This window comes from Silene latifolia, chromosome 11 (assembly GCF_048544455.1).
Source record: "Silene latifolia isolate original U9 population chromosome 11, ASM4854445v1, whole genome shotgun sequence".
NCBI classification, from domain to species: domain Eukaryota; kingdom Viridiplantae; phylum Streptophyta; class Magnoliopsida; order Caryophyllales; family Caryophyllaceae; genus Silene; species Silene latifolia.
This window is the reverse complement of record NC_133536.1, coordinates 144766831-144793184: the sequence shown is the minus strand read 5'-3', so window position 1 is coordinate 144793184 and position 26354 is coordinate 144766831. Positions and strand designations below refer to the sequence as shown.

The 26354-nt window shown below is 38.6% G+C and overlaps 1 protein-coding gene and 1 non-coding gene across 2 annotated transcripts; both read left to right on the top strand.

The window, feature by feature from the left end:
• Positions 1–977: 977 nt before the first annotated feature.
• On the top strand, positions 978–1084 carry LOC141616418 (small nucleolar RNA R71). The gene has a single exon (XR_012530767.1). It is a non-coding gene; the product is annotated as a small nucleolar RNA R71 (small nucleolar RNA).
• Positions 1085–9885: 8801 nt separating this feature from the next.
• On the top strand, positions 9886–10509 carry LOC141614111 (uncharacterized). The gene has a single exon (XM_074432865.1). The coding sequence runs from the start codon at positions 9886–9888 to the stop codon at positions 10507–10509; it is 624 nt and encodes a 207-aa protein (XP_074288966.1).
• The last annotated feature ends 15845 nt before the right edge of the window (positions 10510–26354 follow it).

Genomic DNA, 26354 nt, shown 5'->3' with positions numbered 1-26354 from the left:
TTGATGATTCCCCTTCTTTGGGGCTTTGCACAACAACTTCATTCTCACTAGCTCTCACAACTTCATTCTCAACTTGCTCCTTCGGTGCCTCATATCTTGTACCACTTCTCAAGTGAATGGCACTAACCGTTTCATGTCTAGGGGGATTACTTTGAGGTGGTAATTGCCCCTTTTGTCTTTGTGAGCTTGAAGATGCTAGTTGGGTCAATTGTGTTTCCAACATGTTGGTGTGAGCTAGAATGTTGTTGATGGTAGTATCTTTTGCTTGGCTATCTTTTTGCATTTGGGTGAAAAATTCTTGTTGATTCTTTTGCATTTGGAGGACCGCTGTTTGGACATCAAAACCTTGGTCATTTTGGTGATTGTATGGATTTTGATTTTGGTAGCCTTGGTTTTGATTGTAATAGGGTCTTTGATTTTGATTTCTCATGGGTGGTGGAGTGTATGTTGTTTGAGGGTTTTGAACATTTTGGCTTTTGTATGAGAGATTTGGATGGAACTTGGTGTTTTCATTGTAAAAATTTGAATAAGGGGTACCACTTTTGTAAGCTTGGAAAGCATTAACTTGTTCGGTTGTTCCCCTACACTCACTTGAGTCATGACCCAAGGTTCCACAATTCTCACATATCCCGCTTGGGATTGATGAGGATGCCGTCATGGCATTGACATGATGCTTTGATGATTTTGAGTTTTCCTCAAGTCTAGCCATAGCTTGTTCAAACTTCAAGTTAATTGTGTCAATGTGAGCACTAAGTTGAGCACCCAATTGAGTAACGGAGTCCACTTCATACTTTCCTCCTCTAGTAGCCTTGCGAGGCCTACTATATTGTGAATTATGGACCGCCATTTCCTCAATCTTGTTCCATGTTTGATTGTCATCAACTTCGGTGAACATTCCATTTGATCCCATATTGAGAATGTTCCTTGAATCTTCATATAAACCATTCCAAAATTGTTGCACTAAAAACCATTCGCTAAGTCCATGGTGAGGACATGAGCGACAAATACCTTTGAACCGCTCCCAAGCTTCATACAAAGATTCTTCATCCCTTTGCTTAAAACCCGTAATTTGAGCTCTTAGCATATTGGTCTTTTCCGGTGGGTAGAATTTTTTGTAGAAAGCTAGAGCTAGCTTCTTCCAAGAATCTATTCCAAGGGTGGCCTTATCAAGGCCCTTCAACCATTGCTTTGCGGTGCCGATTAACGAAAAAGGAAATAAGACCCATCTTATTTGGTCTTGAGTCACGCCCGTTTGAGAGATAGCTTCACAATAATCGCAAAAGGTTTCCATATGAGAATGAGGGTCCTCACTAGGCATTCCCCCGAATTGGCTCCTCTCAACTAGTTGAATGAAGGCGGACTTGGCAATAAAATTACCGGTGAGATGTTGTGGTGTAGGAGTACCATTTGGTAAATCCTCCTCGGTGGGTATAGAGTGTGACGAGAATTTAGGCATTGTAGGTGGATTTTGTGTGGTATTGTTTAATGGGTTCTGTTCTCCTTCTATTGCGAAAGGATTGACAAACTCACTAGTGGGTTGAACAACTTCACCAACACCTCCCAAATTCCTCCTAACAAGTCTCCTATTATTCGTCAAGGTTCTTTCGATTTCACGGTCAAAAGGTAACAAATCTCTTTGTAACCTTCTAGACATGCAAAATATCAAACAACTCGAAAACAATTAGAACAAACCTTGAGGAGTTTTACTTCCCCAAGGTGAAAAAGACACAACTAATAACAATAAAAGAAATCTTAAATCAATTAAACACCGTCCCCGGCAACGGCGCCATTTTTTATCGAGGCCATTTCGTGTTCACAATTAAGCATATGTGGTCGTTGGTCAATGGTCGATACAAAACACAATTTATACTTCACAAACAACTCTACAATTAGTAAAGAGGCAAGTAAAGGTCGGATCCCAAGGGACGGGTATTGAAATGAGAATTCTATTGTAACTAGTAGTGTCTAAGGGGTGTCACAAATTGGGTTGATGTAGAAGGTTACTAAACTAAAATAGCAATGAAAATAAACTAGCAAGATGAATAAAATAAGGGGTGTAAACAATTGATTAAAGGCACTAGGGTGTCATGGGTTCATAGGGGATTCATGGGATATGATCATACAAACATGTTCTCAAATTATAAGCAAGCAATTATTGTTGTGATGGATTGAGTTGGGTTATATCTTACAATCCTAGGAAAGTTTGGGTCCGGAGCCGAATCGATTAGATTGTACAACACCTACAAGTCGACTTAATCTTTCCTACTCAACACATGCATGGTCTAACAAGACTCGAGTTGGGTTATGTCTTACAAGTCAAGTTGAAAGGATAGAAGATGATAGTAAATGCAAGGATTCATAGGCTTAGCATTTCATCAAATATAACATGTGCATGTATTAAGATCAAAACAAGCAAGCAAATAAGATATGAAAGCATATTAATTTAAGCATGAATCATTCCCCATGTTGGTTTCCCCTAATCACCCATTAAACCCTAGCTAAGAGACTACTCACTCATTATCATATTGATCATGCTAGAAAGGTTGTCAATCATACTAACATAATGAAACATGGTGAATAAATGAAAGTAATTAGCAATAATTAAAAAGGGATTAAGAGATTATACCTACTAATGATTCCAATAATAAAGCAAGAATAATAGAAGTACTTGAATCCTAGATTGAGAGGTTGTCAATCTCCCAATAATAACCCAAATAATCTTCAATTACCCAAAATAAAGTAAGAACAAGAGAGAGATTAAAGAACTAAAACTTGGATTAAAACTTGATTAATACTTGATTACAATATTGAAGAGAGATTTGATTGATATTAACTACACTAATTATTGATAAGAAGAACATGCTTCTCTAATTAAACTAATGGGGTATTTATAGTGAAAATTAGGGAGGATGCATTAGGGTTAACTAAGGGCTAAACTAGTAATTACACTTTTTAAGTTGAGCAAGGAGACTCCGGTATTCTCCGAGAGAAGGGCTTCTCTTATCGTAGCTTGAAGAATGAAAATGTGCTGTACTGAAATCCGTGCGGATGAGAGTCGGGACGGCCGGATCTGGGCTGAGGAATCCGAGCGGATCCTTGGGTAAGACGCTCGGATTGGCGAGGGGGAATCCGAGCGGATTCCTTTGAGGGACGCTCGGATTGGGCTTGGGCGGACGGACGGATTGTGTACAATCCGTTCGGATTGTCTAGCAGCATTATTTCTTCTTCTTTTCTTCCCTTTTCTTCATGAATTCCTTGGGGATTTCCTTGGGGACTCAAGGATCCTTTTCTCAACAATGCTCTTCTACTATGCTATGTACAAAGGCCTTCTAGTCTTGTCTCTCCTTGATGCTTGGTCATTGAATACGATCAATTTAGCCTCGTTTTGCCATGAAAATGCAAGATTCTTACTCCTTTCCTACCAAGGGATCAAAATCTCAAAGAATATGCAAAACAAAGAACTAAAGATAAGAAATTACCCAAATAGGCACTAAAAAGCATGAAAACAATGGTAATTCGGGGGCTAAATATGCGCCAATTATGGTCACATCAGTTTTCTTTACCAGGTTAAGTTAAGAATGAGGTAGAGTATGATATGAAATAGAGTTGAATATGTTTTCGTTGTTGTCATGGTATAGTGATGTTCTTTTGATGGGACACGGTTGTGAGAGGTTGTTACAGTAATTTTGATCTTGTTCTAGATAAGGCTTTAGTAGACATGGTAATGGAAAATGATTCGTGGAACATGTGTTGTATTGATCCTGGACTCGCAAGTGGTTCATAATCGATTTTGAGACTGTGAGTGTAGGGTGTTGGGAATTAGTGTCATAATAAAGTGTTGTATGAGTTTTGCGGTAATAAAGAAAAGAACTTGAGGATCTGGTATGAGTGTACGTAACGAGTGTAGATCGTGAGTTATGCTTTTGGGAGATAGGTGCCTTACATAGAGAGGTATGTTGTTTTGCAGTAAGAATTGAGAGTTGGTATGGTGATTTTGTTACGAGTTTTATGGTATAGGTTAGGTGGTGTGCCGTATGAGTTGAGGTATGAAAATTGTTTAAGTAAGAGAGCCTTGGATGCATGCATGGTGAGTGTTTAGAGTATAGGTGGTTATCTATGACATGTGATGATGATGAGAATAATGAGAAGATATAACTAAGGATATAGTATTAGTGAGTTACGAGGACGTAACATTTATCTTAAGAGGAGTACGATGCTATAAAAGAGATTTTGATGGTTGTACATATGGTAGTATATTTGGAAGTAGAGTGCTGGTGTAGCATAAGGTATGGATTTGTATATGTTGTGGTTGATAGTGTTAAAAGGTCATGGACGTGCTTGTAGTAGTTCAATGTTAGGAATGCGAGAATACTTCGATAATGTTGACAGTTGGATGATGAGGCGAGAATACCTCGATAGTGTTTACAGTTGGATGATGAGATTATGAGTGTGAGTAAACTTCGAGGACGAAGTTCCTTTTAAGGGTGGTAGAATGTAACATTCCGTTTGATGTCTATGAGTGTCTTGATTTTGGATTTGATAGTGGATGATATTATGGAGCTAGCAGCGTTAGAGGATGGTAGTTGGTTATGTATGGAGTTGGTGTCGTGAGAGATATATATGTGGTGGATACGATATCGTGAGTCATGTTAGGGAAGTAAACATAGTTGGTGGAGTGGGTGTTAAAAGTTCATGTTTTATGTTTGGTCGAGTTCTTGAGTTCTTAGTTATGTTGTTGTGTCTTGGTCGAGTTAGTATGGTTGTTTTTTTTATGTATGGGTTGAACTTCGGGGACGAAGTTCTTTTTAAGGAGGGAAGACTATAATACTCCGTATTTATAAGTCTTTAGGTACTCTATCGAGTAGGCCTTACTCTGTAGAGTAAGGGTGAGTTGCGTTTTAAAATAGTTTCTAACCTGTTGGGTACTCGATCGAGTAGGTGGGGTACTCGATCGAGTAGGGGGGTACTCGATCGAGTACCTTGGGTACTCGATCGAGTAGCCGGTTTACGGGGATGTTTTGTCGGGTTTTGTTAAATGATGCGAGATAAGTATAAAAGGTTGTCCGTCACTTTTCTTAGTTTCTTTTATATGTTCTAAAACCTAAGTGAGGAGAAAAGAAGTTACGTAGTTTGTCTGTCATCGCATCATTAGCAAATCCCGGAGCTAGAGGTGTCGGATTTCATTGTTCTTTGCATCATAGTGTTCCTTGCGTCAAGGGTAAGTCCTACATACCAATTTTATAGCGTTTGGTTGACTTTGTTTAAACCCTAATTTAGGGATTGGGGGTTTTTATGATTTGTTGTGTTGGTAGTGATTATGTGATTATGTGTATAGGAGAAGGGTTTGTAGAGGAAAGGTTTTGAGACAACTGCTAGATCGTCTGATGTTTGTGTTGCATTCCAGGTAGGATTTCCTACTCAGTATTAGTCCCATAATGGGATGATTGTTGATGTGTTGAGATTGATTGTTTAATATCGTGGTTGCATTGTGACGGTTGTGATTGTGATTGTGATTGTGATTGTGATTGGTTGTCTCTGGTTCTCGAGATGATTCTCGGCTGAGTGGAGTCACTTGCGGGAGTGACTTCACGCCCTAGTTTCGCCTTCTGTGGAACCCGCCACAGAAGGGATGTGCACATTAATGGACAGGGTTATCGCTCACTATGTGGAGCGGGGATTTGGTGGGTACGGCTGCGGTCCCCCACTGGCAGGGCTGGTCCAGTGGACAGTCAGTGATTGAGATGATTGGAGTTGGTTGGTTGCGTATGTATGACAGTTAAGCTGTCTGTTTATCTTATTGTGACATATATATTAATTGTGTGATTAGTACTGACCCCGTTTAAATGTTTTAAAAACTGTGGTGATCCATTCGGGGGTGGTGAGCAGTTGCTTGACAGGTATATCTTGGATACGCGTGGGATCTAGCTGGGGATGGAGTCATCACTATCGAGTCTTTAGTCTTCCATTTGTGTTGGTTAAGGCGTTCCATTCAGTTGGTTTATAGTTTGAGAACAGTTGTATTTTGCTTACAGTTGGTTTTGTTATGTAACCACTTAAACTTATTTAATAAAGTATGTTTCTTCATTGTCTTATGATTATCATGCCTCGGGTAACCGAGATGGTAGTATCCTTATACCTGAGTGGTCCTGGTAAGGCACTTGGAGTATGGGGGTGTTACACCCTCCTCCTCCACTCCTGCTCCCACGGGTTTCCGGGCTACTTTTCTCCTCCCTACACCTATTGTTATCCCTGCGGTTATGAACCAAAGGGCGGTTTCACGTGTGTTGGGTGACTTGTGCAGGAGTTTTGATCAGCACAGGATGGACATGGCTCTTGCCATGTACCCAGTTTACGAGGAGTTTGCTCGGACAGGGATGCTCCCACGGGGTCCCTGGACTCACCCGTCCTTCTTTGTTCCCCCGGTGGGCGGATATCCTTCGCCTGCTACGACATCTACTCCTACGACTACTACTGCCGCTGCTGCTGAGGCGGAAGAGGAGGATGACTCGGGATCCGAGGAGGATGAGGGTAGCGATCCCGAGTATGACGGTGGAGATTAGACGCATTATGACCTCCCCCATTTTTGGCTGGTTTGGGGAGGTCTTCTTTTGTGAGTTTCCGATCCCTTTTTGTTAGTTTCCTTTTATTTTGTTGTTGCTTATATTCTTCCCATTATTGTTGTTGATGCTGTTGGTGTTTGCTGTTGAGCACAATGGGGGCATTGTGCGTTTTGGTTTGGGGAGGGTATATGCATATGTCTATTGCATTTGCATTTGTTATTTATTGCATTTCAGCCACACGTTTATTGCATTTTTGCTTGCATTCGTTCTTTACATCTCAAAAAAAAAAAAAAATTGAACAAAATAACCACCAAAAATTCAAACAATCACGTTTACTTTCGCATTTAGGTCGAGTCGGAACGGAAGGATTTCAATGATAAGTTGCATTACATATTGTCTCATTGCCCTTTCCTTGCACTTTAAACATTTCCAAGTATGTCACTTGCATAGTCTACGAGTTTTTGTTGGAATTTTGCTAAACGAATAGACTTGACTCAATATTGGCAAGCTACTTAAATTTCTAAGGATAGAGCTTAATAAATCGGTGACATTCATGACCGATTTCATGTAGGAATGAGAGTAGTTTCTCCTTATAAGGCATGTTACATTAATTTGCATAAGCATGAGTCTAGTCTACTTGATACCTATATGCATTCGGGTCGGTGGTTTGTTGACACATGTGGTAGAGGTTCCCCTTTCTCATTTTACCCATAAACCTCACATAGCCAAATTGCTTATTTTGTCCCATTTAGCTACATACTATATTTAGCCTACCTTATCCGAGCTAGTAATGTTAGTGTTTTGGGAATTGCTTGAATTTCTTTTGGTTATTTTGTTCTTCATAAAAAGTTGGAGGTGAAATGGTGGGAAGGAAAGAAAAGAAAAATGAAAAATAATAGGGAAAGAAAAAAAACACAGAAAAAATTGAAAAGAAAAAAATGACTGAAGAAAAAAAAAAGAGGAAAACAGGGGTTGTTTTGGAGAATACTTGGTCGACCGACCGGTCTCAAGGGTCGATCGACCATGTGATGCAGACTTTGAAAATCGCATGTTTAAAAATATTTTAATAACTGGCGATTATTACTCCCATATTATATTTGAATCCTTTTGGGGAGTCTACGATGTTATTTTATTGGAGAATTGTGAGTTCTATGCTTATGATATTTGAGCATTGGTGTTATTTTTGGTAAGTGGAAGTAAGAAGTGGATTTGCTTATAATTAGGTTTAGTGTTTATTAGCTCGGCCTAACCCCTCTTTCCCAAATTCATTTTAGCCTCTTTTTACCACTAGCCTCACAATCCCAAATCGCCTCGGCATGTGTCTTTGGTCATTACAGTGGGGGAATGCATATGTACGGTTGTAGAGACTTTATTCATGTTAGATTGCAGGCATGTTCGTATGGGTCGTAGATAGGTGAGAGTCTTATTTTATCACTCTTCTGTCTTGCATAATATATCTTACCTTGTACTTAAATGAGCGAATGAGCGACCCGTGAGAGTCCGATATATACGAGTCTTGCAAGGTCGAAGGTTTAGCAAATTCTTTAACATGTTCAACTCGTTGGCATTTGACAAGATACTTGGATGTTAATAGCTGCATTAAATTGGTTGGGTATGATGGTTTGTATTAGCTCTGAGCATGAAATCCGTTCCATTAGAGGGTTTTAGTCGGGTCATAGTGCTTGCTTGGGGACAAGCAAGATTTGGTTTGGGGAGATTTGATACGTGCATATTCTATACAGTTTATTTGCAGTTTTGGCACGTATTTCTATGCGTATTTGTTAGCTTAAAGCTACTATTTCTCCCGAAACGGTTTACTTTGGAATTTCTATGATTTATTGTAGGAATTAGTGGAAGTGAGCTAAATCAAGCTTAAATCGTCCTCCGGAGGCAACTTTATGGAAACTTGGAAGATGGGAGTTCGGACTTGTTCACCTTGGGATGCGTGCATGAAGCTGGGAGTTGCTACAGCATTGTCGGTCCATCGACCAACTACCCCAGTCTATCGACCGTGGAGTTCAGTGGAGAAAGAAGTGTTGCGTACTGTACTGGGTGGTCGATCGACCATGCCACTTGGTCGATCGACAGGCCGCGAAGCTGTGGTTTATTTTATGCGTTAGTCTTTTGAAAGCCCACTTGTAATTTATTTTATGGGAAGAACGTTTATTAGGAGAACGCAGAAAATATTTTAGGTTATGCTTTTTATTATTGAACAACGGAAGTTTTAGATCTAGTTTTGGGGAACAAGAAAGTGGAGACTACGGATCTGAATTCAATTGTTTTGTTCATCAAAGTCTTTAGTAAGCTTTAATTCAATTTCCTTCTTTCCTTATTTCTTGTCAATTTAATTCTTGTTATTACCAATTTATATTCAAGCAATTCAGTTTTAATCCTCTATTTTAATTTCAATTCAATCATGTCAATTTTATTCTATGTCTTTAACTTTGCAATTGTTATATTCTTAATCATGCGTAGGTAAAATATCTATGCTAGGAATTAGGGAATCCATGGCATCATGAGTTGATTTTATTAAGTCTAGGTTGAATCCGTACCGGTCTTATTTACTGCTGTGAGATTTTATCCCTTTGCTAGATTGAGAAATTAGCGGAGCTAGATTTCTTACAAGTAATTGGAAGACTATGGAGCGAAAGTAATTCAGTATCTTTCTAGGGTGGAAAAGAGACCGAGAGGCTTAATTTAAATAGGGACTTAGACGACCTATTTGACATCCTGAGACGGTATTGGACAGACCTTGACTTTACTTAGACTGGCCCTTAAGCCATGGTGAACCGAAATTCCTAGCTACTTTTTATTATCTACTTAAACTTCATTTAATTTTCGGTAGTTAGTATAGAATCAATCAACCAACCCCCCCCCCCCCCCATAATTGTTACTTCAATAGATTAAAAATAGCAAATAGAATTGATCTTGTCTCTCTGTGGTTCGACCCTTACTATCACTAGCTATAGTTTTAGTTTGGATTATAAATTTAATTTTGATACAAAACTTGACTTAGATTATTCTTCCAGAGGCATCGGTCGATCGACCACTGTAGCTGGTAGTCCGCTTCTAAATTCTTCATAAACTTGTCTTTCAGGCCTTGAAATGCGGACCAAGTTCGTTTCTTGAGTAAATACTTCACGTCAAATGCAATGCAAGGTACTTAGGGACGGATTCGGCTCGATTTCCGCTGGATTCTTCACATTTCTGCAATAATATACAAAAAACACGAAAGTAGACGGAAATAGGGAAAATGGTAGCTTAAACTACACAAATGAGCTCTGAAATGCGTGTAAAATAGGGTGTAAAACATCATATTTAGGACATGCATCAATGGGTACATCAGTTATTCTTAAAAGGATGTCCCTGGTCTACTTATCTTCCTAAGTCCCATTTGAGTGGCAATTGGAAGGCAATTTGTAGGACTAGGGATGCTTTTTCTACTGGTTACCTTAATGGTGTTTGGCTTGCAGATCCTAAGGGATACAGTTTGCATTCTGGCTATCAATGGCTTCGTCACAAAGAACCAAAAGTTGGCTGGGCTAAGCTAGTTTGGTGTAACTGGGCTATCCCTAAGCATTGCTTCCTGAACTGGCTCCTTATGAAGAATGCTTTAAATACTAAAGTTCGTTTGTATAAAATTGGTATCTATGCTGATGAGTTGTGCTGTATCTGTGGTACTGATAAGGAGACAATCACACATCTCTTTCAGCATTGCAGGTATGTCACTGATGTGCTGAGCTCCCTTTGCAGCTGGTTGCAGATCCCTATGCCTTGTGGGAATAGAATTATTTGGTTAGGAACAAGGAAGTGGCCTGCCCTTAAGAAGCTTGTCTGTGTAGCTGTCTTCATGAGTGGCTACTATGCAGTTTGGCAGCAAAGGAATGCTGCTAGGATTGATGGTGTACTATTGAGGCCTGATATCTTGTCCTTGCAGTGTAAAGCTTGAATGAAAATCAAACTTTTAGGACATATGAGTAGAGTTAAACGGATTAGTGATAGGCAATGGCTTGAACAACTCTTGATGTAAGCTAGATTAAATTATGATGTATCATGTAACTTTGGTTTGTGCTTAATGAGATTACTTACATTTCACCAAAAAAAAAAAATTTAAATACCTTGTTTTTCTGAATAAGTTGAGACAATGTTGAACACTATTCAAGTGAATAAGATGAACATTGTATTTTGTCCCTAGTCACTTAATGAATTGACGTCTCGGAGTGACTAGATTGTAAGTCGATTGATGGTTGTTCAACACCAGAGGTCATACGTGATGACTAGTCGATTACATAGGCAGAGTGTGTGACACTTTGCCGGACAGTGATCATTTAGAGAATCCCTAAGTTCTATTATAGACACCTGGTCGTGGCAGGGATCTCTAAGATGTTCTAATGAGTCGATTCTTTTGACTGGAGACTATTATCTCAGCAAGTGCAGTTTTCGAGTGACTTTGGTTTTTGTCCTAGGTCGTGCCGTGAAAGGAGGCCAAAAGGGCATTTACTAGGTGATGGTGATCTGTATTATGCAATAGGATAGATAGGGCATACATGAATTGTCCACCCACGTTGGGTAAACTATATCTCAAGGCCACTCGAAGAGTTAATGACTACAAATGCGTGGCCACGCTCGGAAGTAATCTGTGAGAGATTTTTCCGGTCAGGTAGTCACACTCCCGATCGAGAAAACCACTCGCGATATGTTCATGTGCAAGTGCGACCTGAAAGACACCTTGCATTGAGTGGGAGATTAAAACGGACAAGAGAATTGGTAGTGCACACCTTGTGTCGGACAAGTGGGAGATTGTTGGAGTTAGTGTCCTCCACAATAGTGCGTTTACATAATAAATCTCATTAAAGGAATATCATCAGTTATTTATTTATTTGATCCTCGTCAGTTGATTAACGTAAATCGATAACGGTTGGCTGACTAGAGTTTGATGTTATTGTCGTGAGACGGCGGTGATCAACTTACCCCTTTCGATCACACCTAAAGGAACGAACCCCAATTGACAACTAATTAATTGTATGAGATACAATTTATTTAGTCCCTTGATTTATAGACTAAAAGGTTAGTCGATTATTTTTAGAGAGATTTTGAGTTGCGAACTCGAGGCACGACAGTTATTATTTAATTATGCGATAATTGAATAATAAATTTTGGAAGACGGGTTTTAGTTAATTAATTGTTAATTCACTAAAATTGTACTAATTGATTAATGTGATTAATATTAGTACGTAAATAATATGTGTAGCGGTACACATATATATTTACGGAGTGATTTGAACGAAATTAGTTATGGAAGTATTTAAACATGAAACGATGTTTAAAGTAAAATTTACACGTATTTGTGCGACAAATATAAGAACCGATATGGACCCGTAAATGGGCAATTGGGCCGTGTAAATAAAGTTAGTGGATGATCATAATGATTTCAGTTTTACTTGTTTTTCTTCCATAAGTGTCATATGATCATTGTGCATGTCATAATGTTTTTAGACAAAAATTGAAACAAATCCACTCCTACACTCTACCCCTCCCACCCGGTTTTCCTCCTCTCTATTAAGACCAATTTTTGTTCATTTTGCATGCTAGCTCATTGATGTGTTTTGCATGTGAACAAAAACTACTTATCTCTCTAAAATAATTATCCATCCTTTACTAAGTTGTTAGTAAACTAAAATATATTATTACTAAGATTGTTAGTAATATTAACATATTATCAAGGGTTTGTTTTACAAATATCTAGTTAGTATTTGTAAGATAATTTGTGGGTGTAGTTCTTGGGTGCTACTTGAAGGAGGTTTTCTTTTTGAAGGTTTTTCTAGGAGGATCATCCTTTTGTTTTAAGCTCAAGAAAAATCAAGGTAGGAGATCTTGATTGTGCCCATATTACAATAATAATCTATGTAAGGAAATTGTTTTTCCTTAACTTTCTTTTTATGCTTTTATATTTGCATGCATGTTACATAGATCACCAAAATGATAAATTATGAGATAATTTAATTTTTATTAGAGAGTCTAATATGGATCTATGATCTTTCAATATATATATATATATATATATATATATATATATATATAGCAACGTAAAGAGAATATAGTGAAGGAGTGTATCTAACTACTTAAATAATGTATCTATAGCTTAAATAGTTGTATCTAGCTAGTTAGATAAAGGTATAACAACTTAAAGAAATATATTGAAAGAATGTATCTAGCTAGGAAAGCTAGCTATATGTGTCACAATGTTATAATGCGCTTGAGAAAATCTCCATAAATAAATACAAGACAAATAGAATGAGGTCTTCAGGAAAGTTACTTTTTGGGTGTGAAAAGTGAATTAAAGCATGAAACTGATCTAAAGCATTTAAAATGGAATACGACAACATAAATCGTTACTCCTTAGTCTTGCCTATGTCCCGCCTCTGATGAAACATAACCCCAAGTTTACATATGTTGTGAGAATGAGAAAATAAATAAGAGTAAAAAATGTGGCCGAGTCTTGCATAAGACGATATCACAACACGGTCTGTTACAAGCTTTTCACCATAATTGCTGTGCAGGGAACAAAACATAGAATGAAGTAGAGCCATGAAATCTCTGTGACCTGTACATTACTTTAGGAAGCATTAGATATTTACGTAGTCAAAAGATCATGTCTTCACCAATGAGAAAAACTGACAACTGTTGTCTTTCATTTATCCATCAATGTTTTCAGTGTCAACTCTTTTCGATTGTTCTTCTTTGACCTTCGCTTCTTGTTTCTCTTTACCTTGACTTCTCTCTTGATTCCCATTTATCACGAGAAATGTATCATCCTTTATTCCCTTAGCCTCTTCCCCGGTCGCTTCTTGACCAGCCTTACCGTCAATTTATTCTCCCTCGATATTGTTAACTCCATGCTTCTGTGGGTCCGTTGGGGATGTCAGTTAACTTTAGAAGTACTCAAATACCTATTTTCCTGACAACAACTTTTCTGCACCATCTCCAAATCATATTACCACCCCGGATACATATGGTATTATTACCGGATGCACTAATCGATTTGTGTAACCAGTAGTAATACCATATGTATCCAGGGTGGTAATTTGTGTATCCAACCCTAAACGATAAGCTCACCAGCACCGACCCACCTCTACAAACAGCGGAATCACCGTTCCATCTCAAACCAAGTACTACGGCAACATGTTGGAAGACAATTTGCTCGATTTTTTGGTACCTAAGACTGTTAAGTGCAGCCGAGCAGGTACTATAGTTGGATTATTTGGAAAATTCATCTTCTCGTGTGACTTTAACTTGAGTCGGGTAATGGTGGTGGGTCAAATTCCGCTACACTCTCTAGACTTTCCAGGACACCATCCTGCATATAACAATGTAATTTAGTATTTCAATTGAAAAGGATAACCGTACAACATTTGAACATTATTATTCTTAAGTTGAAATCACAAATAGGTGGTTGTTAATGAGCCATGATAAAATTATAACATTGCATCGACCGGTAGCTAAGTTTAAATACGAAGTACTAAATAAGGACTACGTCATTTTAGCGAACCACTTTCTTTATACTTGTTTAGTTTACGTGATACTCATATAGCACTCTGCATGGAGTATCTTAGTAGATTGCTTTGCCTAGGTAGTGCCTTACCTGGATTTAAGTTCCATCCCCTCTGCAATTCTCTCAGGTTGACCCACTTAATGTTTGCAGATGACATGTTACTCTTTTGTAAAGGGGAAGTAAAATCCATTTGCATAATAATGGAGCTGTTTAGGAGATTCTCTAATGCTTCTGGTCTAAGCATTAATTCTGAGAAATCAGATTTTTACTGCAATGGAATGAAAGATGATGTGGTGCAAAAAGTGCTGCAGGGTACTGGTTTTAAGAGGGGGGATCTTCCTTTTAAGTATCTTGGGGTGAAAATTTCTCATAAAAGACTCACTAAAATTGATTGTAATGTCTTGGTTGACAGAATGGTGAGCAAGATCAGGGGTTGGAATAGTACGAAAATCTCTTACTCTGGAAGATTGATCTTGGTTAGGTCTGTCCTCTCTACCATCCATAATTATTGGTCCCAAATCTTCATCTTGCCTGCTGGTATTATGGACAGAATCAAAGCTCTTTGTAGGAATTTTTTATGGGAAGGGAGTGACAGCTATTCAAAAGCTCCCTTAGTTTCCTGGCAGGTTCTCTGTACTCCTAAAGAATCTGGGGGACTGGGTATAATTGATAGCCATATTTGGAACATTGCTGCCATTGGGAAACTTGTCTGGTGGCTAGCAACTAAGCAAGACCATCTATGGATTCGTTGGGTGGATAATGTTTATTTGAAAGGTGATACCCGTCGTTATGAGTACCAAAAATAAAATTTATAATTTCCTATTAAAACTAACCTAGGCTAGTGGTAACAGGGTCGAACCACAAGGAGGCGAATGTAATTTCTAATTGTCTAATTTAGTCTATGGTAACGAAAGTGGGGGTTGATTTGAATTTTATCTATAGCTAAAGGCAAACAAAGATAATAAACTAAATACGTGAATAAGACAGATAAAAGAAGGGGTGCAAGGATGATCGGTTCGTTATAGTTTCGGCGGCAGCATACTAAACAGGTCTAAATCAAAACACATGAGGCGGGAAATAAAGAGGTCCTCTCGGTCCACTCTTAACAAATAGCATCTTTCGACCTCGCTATAAATCCCTAATATCACTAATACGACTCTCGTCCTGAAAAGTGACTTATAATCTAAACTTTACCTATCTTTCGATCTTAGTATAGTTTAGTCATTTTAATTGGTGATCTAACAACTGTCCCTATCTCTCGATCTAATGGGTCAGTCATATCCTAAACATTCAACTAGTCGTGTGCACTCGATTCGTCGAATTAAGAATTAAAACAATTAAAACGAAAATAAAAACCTCACGTGGTCGGGTCGATCGACAGGCATGGCGGTCGATCGACCAACACGCGAATCAGGCCGTGTTCATTATATTGCCGCCTACACTATAATTCCCCTACATCCTAGCACGAATAAATTAGCTACTCATACTAACGATGATAACAACGATGAAATTAACGAAGTAGACGGAAGAATTCATGCTTAAAACAACGGAATAAAAAGCTAGCATTAAACGATAACTATGGTTTCGGGAAACTAACTAACAATTCTAAATCTATGAATGCAAATAAAATAATAAACTAGAATAAGAAGAATACCAAGATCGCAGAAGAATTGTAACGGAATGATTGAAAGCACAACGAAAATCCGATGCGAAATAGTTTCCCAAACCCTAATTATTTGATAAACTAAACTGATAAAGAACCTAATGAAAACTGAATGATTAAAGTTCTTAGTCAGGTTGCGTTATATAGCAAACTAACGTAACTAAATCCCTAAACCTAATATAGCTTTGGGCTTTGTATTTCTCGATCTTTATGTTTAATCCGCAGATCGCTCAGAACTTGGTCGATCGACCATGTTGCTCAGTCGATCGACCAACCTATACTGAACAGTAGCTTCTGATCTCGTGCTCTGGTCGATCGACCATAAGCATCAGTCGATCGACCAAAGTTGCTGTACAGTAGTGCATTCTGACGAATTCTGCAGCGTGCACCGATCTTAAAACAGCTGCCATTTCTTCGTTCCTTGGTCAAATCAGGCGTTCTACGCGGCGTTGGAAAGCTAAGAGGATAAGCTTTCACCTCCAATTGGAATCACTGGATTATCAGCTCTAGAACTCGAGATATTGCCATCTGAAGCAGGCTGCAATATTGTGAAGTGCTTCTTTGCTTGTTAAACTCGTACGCACCCGTGCTTTTGCTATCTTTAGGCCTTGAAATGCGCACCAAGTTCATTCCTCGAGTCAATACTCCATGTCAAATGCAATGCTAAGTACTTAGGGACGGATTTGGCTCGATTTCCGCTGAATTCTTCACATTTCTGCAATAATGTACAAAAATACGAAAGTAGACGGAAATAGGGAGAAATGTAGCATTAACTACATAAATGAGCTCTGAAATGCGTGTAAAAAGGGATGTAAAACATCATATAAATGACACGCATCAAACTTCCCCAAACCAAACCCTTGCTTGTCCCCAAGCAAGAACTAGACTCGGTCCTAAAACCTAATGGAACGAGTTCAAACTCAGAGCGAAATGCAATTTGTAAAGCCTAAACCAATTTAATGCATAAACCAACAATCAATTAGTAATGTGAATCATGCAAACGAATTATGAAGTCATTAAAAACCCGCTGAACCGTTAACTATAGAGACTTATCAAATTGGACTCTCACGGGTCGCTTATATCACACATAAGCACAGGTGAATATATAAGAGGATAGAAAGAATTCATTTTGTAGTGACTCTCACCTAACTACGACCTATGAAAACATGCCTGCAATATAATATGAAAGTAATCTCTATGACCGTACATATGCATTCCAACCAACAAGTAACCATGACACATGCCGAGGTATATATGGGATATGTGAGGTATGGGTAAGAAGAGGCAAAACATTTTATGGAAAAGTGGAGGTACAGGTGATCAAGCTAGTACCAAAACGGAACCATATGGCAACATCCAACTTCTTGGTCATAATCAAACGAAACGGTGCTATAGCAAGCACAAATCTCACAATCTCCAAATATAAAAGCAATCAACCAACTCCCCATAAAATATGAATAATACATGGGAGCAAAAATCGCCAAAAGATAAAGGCTTGAATCGTGCGAATTGATTCTTTCTTTTTCATTCCTTCGAACTCCAGTCGACCGACCCAGTAGAGCAGTCGATCGACTGCTTTGAACAGTAAAGAACATCTTTTTTTTTTTTTTTTTTTTTTGAATTATTTTTTTTTTTCATCTTTTTTTTGTTTCTTTTCTATTTCTTTCTTTCTTTCTTTTCATTTTCCCAACAACATCTCAATCGAGCAAATACCACCAAAAACGAAGTAACAATCCCAAGGGCACGGACTACTAGCTTGACAAAGGACAGGCTATATGTAGGATGTAGTAATGGGACAAAAAGGCTATTTTTGGCAGTGTGGAGCTTATGGGCATAAAGAATAAAGGAAAACCTCTTCCACATGTGTCAACAACCCACAAACCAAATGCATACAGGTATTAAGCAGATCAAGTTCATATTTATGCAAATTAATGAAACATGTCTCATAAGGAGTACTACTCACATTCCTAAATGAACTGGTCATAGATGTCACCAGTTATAGGCTCTAAATCTCAGAATGTATGATGTAACTTGCCAATTTTCTAAGTCAAATCTAAAGTTCAGCAAGAATGTAACGAAAACTCGTAGATATGCATTTACGATTCTACTAATAACATGTTAATCTAGCAAGGCTCAGGCAAAACAGGTGCAAATGCAAAATCATCATAGAAATACTACCGTTCCGACTCAACCTATATGCTAAAATAAACGTGCATTTTTGTGTAATTTTTGAAATTTTTCTCAATTTTTTTTTTTTGGATTTTTGTATATATATAGGAAATAAACAAGCAATGCAAAACTGAAATGTAAACGTGAATGCAAGCAAATGATATGCGACGCAAAACCCTTCCCCAAACCAAATCGCACAATGTCCCCATTGTGCAAAATCATGTAATGAAAGAAAAGAGAAGTGGGAATTTGCGTAAAATGAAAGAAGACATGATGTAAAGACTTGGAAACTCACAAGACTTTAAGCGCAGCAAAGGAAACCTCCCCAAACCAGCGTGAGCTAGGAGGTTTCAGTAGCCAGCAATGCTACCAATAAGTACCTGAAAAGACAAACAAAAGATACCGCGCGTAAAACGAGAAAACAAAATTGGGACGGTAAAATTATGTGCAAAAAAAAAAAAAAATGATGAACGGAAGAAATCAGAAATTAAGCGGAGAATAAAGTGAAAGGAATACTCCCTTGACTCCGCAAATCGACCAAACACAGCAGGGGAATGATCGAAAACAGGTACAGCAGCGGGCAATAGTCGATCGACCACCTAACCCAGTCGATCGACCAAGATGTCAGGAACAGAAGCTCCTGGAACTGTGAAGCTAGTCGATCGACCATACACACCAGTCGATCGACTGGAATAGCTGCTGTAACTTTCTGATTTCTTCGAATTAGCTCAATAACTTGAGCTAATATGGTCTATATACCTGCAAAAGCACATAATAACGTGCCCAAAATTTGCGCAAAACCCAAATGTAAAGTCTAAAGTGTAGCTAATTATTAGAGCACACAAAAACAAATAAAGCTAAAAGTTCCAAAACCAAATTAAACGAAATGTTTCAAACTCGGGTTGCCTCCTAAGTAGCGCTAGATTAGACGGTCCCAGCTCGACCCACTTTTCGATCATCAAAAAGCATAAATCACTGGCCCACTACTAGGCTTCTGACTGAACGCAGTGGCTTCAGCAACTGTCAAATCTACTCCCGGCCTCCACAACATGGCAACGGAAGAACAAAAAACGCCTCGCAAAGATCCGGATCCCAATCTTTCACCTTAGCGCACAGCTTCTTCTTAGACAGCATATCCTCATCAGGACCTCCTCCTGGATCATATAACCGGGCAGTGCCAGACTTCATGCTAGAAACACCCAACTCACCTCCGGGGTCTTTGAACTTGTCAAGACCTGTAGAAAGAGAAACAAAGCGATGTTCCTCCAATTTGTCCCCAAACTGGGGCGGAGGCGTCAATTCTATAGCAGCAAATGGTTCAACAGAAGGAGTAAGAAGGTATACATAATCGACTAAAGGAGTGAAATTACCTCTAATCGGATAGGAGTGGTCTTCATTTACCTTCTCATCGTCGTTCAGAATAGGCGTTGGTGACGATTTAACAATTCCCAAGGCTGCAGGTATCAATCGAACAACGTCACTACTCGATCGAGTAGTTTCCTCCTCCAGCATAACTGGTCGATCGACCACTGGTTCCAATCGATCGACCACTCTTCCTTCTGCAATGTCATTCGTTCGACCACACAAATCTGCTTGATCGAATTCTTCATGTGGCACAGCATTGAAGTCTTCAATTGACGCTTCATCGTCCTCCAAATCATCATCCTCCGAGTCATACATATCATCATTTTGCTCGGCAGCTACTTGAGCCAAGAGAAGCTCAAGTCTTTTGAAAGAAACTTCTCTCTATTCAGCCATTTCTTGCATTTGGAGTTTAAGCATCTCCATCGTAGACTTCAATTCCGCACTCTCTTCAGAAGGAAGAGGGTCTTGCTGAGGTGGTGCAAAAGAATATGAAGGCTCTTGGAAGCCTTGCTGGTAGTACGGATGTGGTGGCACATAATGACCTTGTTTATAATGCCAGTAAGCATAGACTTGGTCCATATCTGCTCGGCATATAGCAGAATCATGCCCCTCAGCGCCACATCTCCCACAAATCTCCACTGTTTGCTCCCAAGAATGGAACATGAGTGGACTCTCCTGAAGTACTGCAAATAGACAACACTAAAGAAGGAGATGAGAACTGCCTCAAGGTACTCAGTCTTCCCTTGAGGCGAAAAACAGACTAAAATAAAACAACTAAAAATTAGAACAATTGCCTCCCCGGCAACGGCGCCAAAATTTGATACCCGTCGTTATGAGTACCAAAAATAAAATTTATAATTTCCTATTAAAACTAACCTAGGCTAGTGGTAACAGGGTCGAACCACAAGGAGGCGAATGTAATTTCTAATTGTCTAATTTAGTCTATGGTAACGAAAGTGGGGGTTGATTTGAATTTTATCTATAGCTAAAGGCAAACAAAGATAATAAACTAAATACGTGAATAAGACAGATAAAAGAAGGGGTGCAAGGATGATCGGTTCGTTATAGTTTCGGCGGCAGCATACTAAACAGGTCTAAATCAAAACACATGAGGCGGGAAATAAAGAGGTCCTCTCGGTCCACTCTTAACAAATAGCATCTTTCGACCTCGCTATAAATCCCTAATATCACTAATACGACTCTCGTCCTGAAAAGTGACTTATAATCTAAACTTTACCTATCTTTCGATCTTAGTATAGTTTAGTCATTTTAATTGGTGATCTAACAACTGTCCATATCTCTCGATCTAATGGGTCAGTCATATCCTAAACATTCAACTAGTCGTGTGCACTCGATTCGTCGAATTAAGAATTAAAACAATTAAAACGAAAATAAAAACCTCACGTGGTCAGTCGATCGACCAGGCATGGCGGTCGATCGACCAACACGCGAATCAGGCCGTGTTCATTATATTGCCGCCTACACTATAATTCCCCTACATCCTAGCACGAATAAATTAGCTACTCATACTAACGATGATAACAACGATGAAATTAACGAAGTAGACGGAAGAATTCATGCTTAAAACAACGGAATAAAAAGCTAGCATTAAACGATAACTATGGTTTCGGGAAACTAACTAACAATTCTAAATCTATGAATGCAAATAAAATAATAAACTAGAATAAGAAGAATACCAAGATCGCAGAAGAATTGTAACGGAATGATTGAAAGCACAACGAAAATCCGATGCGAAATAGTTTCCCAAACCCTAATTATTTGATAAACTAAACTGATAAAGAACCTAATGAAAACTGAATGATTAAAGTTCTTAGTCAGGTTGCGTTATATAGCAAACTAACGTAACTAAATCCCTAAACCTAATATAGCTTTGGGCTTTGTATTTCTCGATCTTTATGTTTAATCCGCGATCGCTCAGAACTTGGTCGATCGACCATGTTGCTCAGTCGATCGACCAACCTATACTGAACAGTAGCTTCTGATCTCGTGCTCTGGTTGATCGACCATAAGCATCAGTCGATCGACCAAAGTTGCTGACAAAGAGTGCATTCTCGACGAATTCTGCAGCAGCACCGATCTTAAAACAGCTGCCATTTCTTCGTTCCTTGGTCAAATCAGGCGTTCTACGCGGCGTTGGAAAGCTAAGAGGATAAGCTTTCACCTCCAATTGGAATCACTGGATTATCAGCTCTAGAACTCGAGATATTGCCATCTGAAGCAGGCTGCAATATTGTGAAGTGCTTCTTTGCTTGTTAAACTCGTACGCACCCGTGCATTTGCTATCTTTAGGCCTTGAAATGCGCACCAAGTTCATTCCTCGAGTCAATACTCCATGTCAAATGCAATGCTAAGTACTTAGGGACGGATTTGGCTCGATTTCCGCTGAATTCTTCACATTTCTGCAATAATGTACAAAAATACGAAAGTAGACGGAAATAGGGAGAAATGTAGCATTAACAACATAAATTAGCTCTGAAATGCGTGTAAAAAGGGATGTAAAACATCATATAAATGACACGCATCAAAAGGCATGCCATGGCTGAACTATAAGCCTACTGATTACAGCTCATGGTCCTGGAGGAAGATATGTGAAGTTAAAGATAAGATCAAAGTGGGGTATCACTACTACAAATTAGCACTTGGGCCACGGCTAAATTCGTGGCGCAAGTGCTAAATTTCAGTGGCTATATCATTTTGCCACGGGAATACCTTCCGTGGCGCAAGTGGCCGTGGCAAAGACATAGACACGGGAAAAACAAGAACGTGGCTATTATTGAATTTTGGGCCACGGATTCTCTCGTGGCTAATAACTCTCGTGGCCAAAGAAATTTCCCGTGGCGAAAAAATAATTCCCGTGGCAAATAATATATATGAAAATTAAATAAATAAAACGTAAAATAATTTATTTATTTTTCACAATTGGTATTTTTTCATATACGGAACCATGACAATCAAGGTAATTGTTTCGCTAGTTAACTTGATTCATTTGAACGTTATTTGGTTTCGCCGGTCATGCATTTGTGAGCATCGGAGAGGCTTCCCAGGAGGTCACCCATCCCAACACTAATCTCACCGAGCACGCTTAATCGTGGAGTTCTTTTGATGTGCCACCGAAATTAAATGTTAACTTTGTTGATATAATTAGCACTTTGAATCCTTTTAAGTTTATTTTTTTTTCAAATCTTACATTTAGTACTATTTAATTACATAAATGTTACATGATTTACAAATTTTTGCGGGAAAAACATTATTTTGGCCGAAAGAGTTAAATTTTCGATAGTAACCTCCTAACTAATGATTTTGACGTCATTTTTTTTTGCCGAAGTCAGCAAACCATTTTCTCCAAAAAGTAAACGTAATTGTGTTTTCCTAACATTTTTTTTTTTTATTTCTTTTGTTTATCGACATTCTTATTTTAATTTCTCATGTACTCATTTTTTCATATATTTTTCTATGCAAATTATATTGTATAACCGTCGTACCTGATGTGACCATTTGTTGGTAAAGTAATGACCGCTTTTTATAACTAAAGGTCTTTTTTCCCCAAAGTGATCAGTATTAACCAAAAAGTAGTCACTTTTTTACCCAAAAAATACGAAAAAGACTATTGTACAAAAGAATCGCTTATTTTCCTAAACCGATTTCTCTTTTTTATCGTTTACCGTTTCTATTCTCAAAATTTCACATTGTTTGGAATTGTGACTGTAAATTATTATAATTTCTATATTTCTCTCTGTAATGCGCTTATTTTCAATGAAAAAAATTTGGAAATTTTTTTTCTCAACGAGTTAAATTTTACGTAAATTGTTCATGGTACCCTCGAATTTTGACAGATTACATATGGTGCCCTTTTTTTAAGTTTTTACATATGGTACCCCTATATTTAGCTTTTTCAGTCCCAGAATACTCGTTGACGAACTTCCGTCATAACGCCGGTACCCATATGCCTTGTGACGCCTTTTTTTGTTATCTAATGCGTTATCAATTCATCATCAAATACCTAAATCCTTATTTTGTCTAATAAAATAACATTTAGTACCTAAATAATATAACAATAACAACATAACATACTTAATTATTCATCAAATTACTTATAAGAGTAACGGCGTTATGACGAATTTTCGCCAAAGGGTATTCTAGTAATGAAAAAGGTAAACACAAGGACACCATATGTAGAAACATAAAATAAGGGGTGTCATGTCTAATCTGGCAAAGTTCAAGGGTACCACGGGAAATTTCCATAAATTTTATATCAAATTCAAAATTTTCTAAAAATATCCTACAAATAAGTTGGAAATCAAATTTTGAATGAAATAGTTTAACAAATAACTTTCAAATTCCAGGTGTCGATTGTCCTTTTTCAGATCTTGAACTCAAAATACCCCTCAAAATCGACTCAGCGGATTGAAATTTCTGGTGTTTCGTCAAAATGTGAATAATCATCGATTGAGTCTCGAGAGTGAGTAAAGCAGGCTGCTTTACCTTAACCCACTTATAAAATTCATGTGAAAGAACATAATCCTTCTTAATCTTTAACAAAACATGCTTAAATCTAAACGGACTCAAACCGCTTGCTAATCCCTCGAGTTTTTCCCAATCTGAATGTATTAAATCGAATTGTTCAACTGAGTCGATGGAGTTGTGTCGGCATCAGGGTATTTTCGACGTAGATCAATTAACCCGTTGTAATTATTGCAATTTTCAATTATTGTATTTATTTCTTTATCATATTGCTTGTATGCTCTGACATGCAATCAACCTAAATTTCTACCTCGACATTAATGCATGTTAAATTACGTGTCTACCGACTTAGTTAATTCTCACATGTTAGGATTAATTTGTTGGATGTTGCATTGCATGCATATAACCAACAACATATCGAGTATGAATAACTTTCCTAATCATTAGTAGAGGCCGCTATCAAGGCGGGCGGGATTAGGTATTCGATCAAAAGAGCTTCCTAATACGTACCCTCACCCCTTACTCCAGATCTCTGTGAACATCCGTGTTCATTGTCATCCACGCGAGTTATTCTAGACATAAAATGCTAAGGGTAACGAGTTCTTGGTGTTCATGTCACTACTTTGTGTCTTGATATGGAATGAGGTATTCGAACGGTTTCCAATTTTCCACAATAAATTGGTGGCGACTCCACAAATGCAAAGCTTGCTCGTTTTCGCGAGTGACCCCCGTGGGCCCGAGTCCACAGTTTGGCGACTTCGCTGGGGATAATACACTTACGTGTTGCCAAGGATGAAACTTGAATAAGGTTAGGGAATAGTTTGTACGAGACAGTTATCGGTTTTCATAACTCGGTCTTCCTAGATCGTTTATTCGGCCTTCCCAGGCCCAACCCAACCCATTCGACCAATCGTCCCGTCTAGAAGGTCCAAATTCTTATTTGGGCCTAAGGATGAATAATGATTGACGTCAACCATACCATGATGCTCACTCCTATTTGTATCAAGGACTTTCACTACTTGAGGAAATGGACTAGGAATCGGCCTTACTCCTATTTGGTACGAGCCTCTCCACAGACCCCGGGTTTGATTGTTCGGTATGACAACCCACCCTTTAAACCAAAACCCTCTTAAATGCACTCAGCATCCCGTTATAATGCCTGTATAAATGCTTATATTATATGTGATCACCATTTTCTAAACAAAACCATGACGAATTTCTTTTCAAAATCAAAACCTCTTTTAAAAATGTAAAATTTTCAAAAAGGCCAAATTTAGCGCAAAACCAGTCGAAACTCTGTCCGATTGTCGAGTTAAAATTCGGGCCTCAAAGCCCATTTCAAAACATCACTTCAAGTCCACTCCTACAACTACACTATAGTTGACTGGGACCAACATTTCTAAACTTTGTCGTTTCTTCAAACCTCACTTGACACAAGTGGCACACTTCCACTTCACTAGTCAAACCTTTTCTTTAAGTAAGTGTGCTAGAATGGTCGATCGTGTTTTGATTCGTCGTCGATCTCTTATCCAGTTTCCAAGATGCCTGAAACTAGTCACGCAAGTGTAAATAGACAACCACCGAATGGTAATGATCTAATCCTAGCCGCGCTAACTCGTCTCTAAGCTAGCCAAGACCAAGTGTATGATCGCCTCAACACAATCGAAGGCCGAATCGTTGCTGTAGAAACTAGGTTGCCTCCTGCAAAAAATGAAGTGCCTCATGAATTTGATTTCGTTAATGACAACCCTCCACCTTATGTGGGAGCACAAGAAGTCAACCCTCCCGTATGTCTGACCGAAGCTGAAAAAAGTCTCCAATACTTGGAGGAACAATTGATGTACCTCAAAGGGTATGATATCTATAGGGAAAACAATCACAAGTATGAGGCCGTGAGTTCCAAATTGCCAACCAACTTCAACATGACGGATATCCCGAAATTCAAGGGGCATGAAAACCCTTTGAACCATATCCGTGCTTTCAAGGATTACATGTCTATCAAAGGCATTAAACCCGAGATGTTCCTAAGGATCTTTCCTTCATCTCTTGATACCATTCCTAAGCAATGGTTCTATTCCCTAGAACACAAGAAGATTGCTACATGGGATGACGCCGCAATTGAGTTCGCTAAACAATATGCGGATAATGTTGAGATCCAAGTCAATATGCGCACTTTAGAGGTTCTTACCCAAAATGAGAAAGAAGGTTTCAACGACTTCCTAAGTAGGTGGAGGAAAACTAGTACCCAACTTGTCGAGCGTCCAGATGAAGCTACCCTCGTGGAAAAATTCGTGGACAATTTAAAGCCCATTTATGCAAATCATTTGAGGTACCAAAAAATCAAAACCTTCAAGGACTTAACTGTACTAGGGACAAGGATCGAAGATGACATCCGTAAAGGGCTCTTGTCCAAAACGGTAGGTCATGGATATCAAGGCTCAACAAGTCGTTCTTACGGCTCTACTAGCAAGACTGATGAGGTTAACCTTCTCGAACCATAAAAAAAGAATAACCCACAAATAAAATTCACAAACATTAGGGATACATACTCCAACGCTCTGAA

Bases quoted from the DNA above. Each gene is read 5' to 3' on its own strand.
- LOC141614111 (XM_074432865.1), top strand. From the start codon at position 9,886: ATGCATCAATGGGTACATCAGTTATTCTTAAAAGGATGTCCCTGGTCT.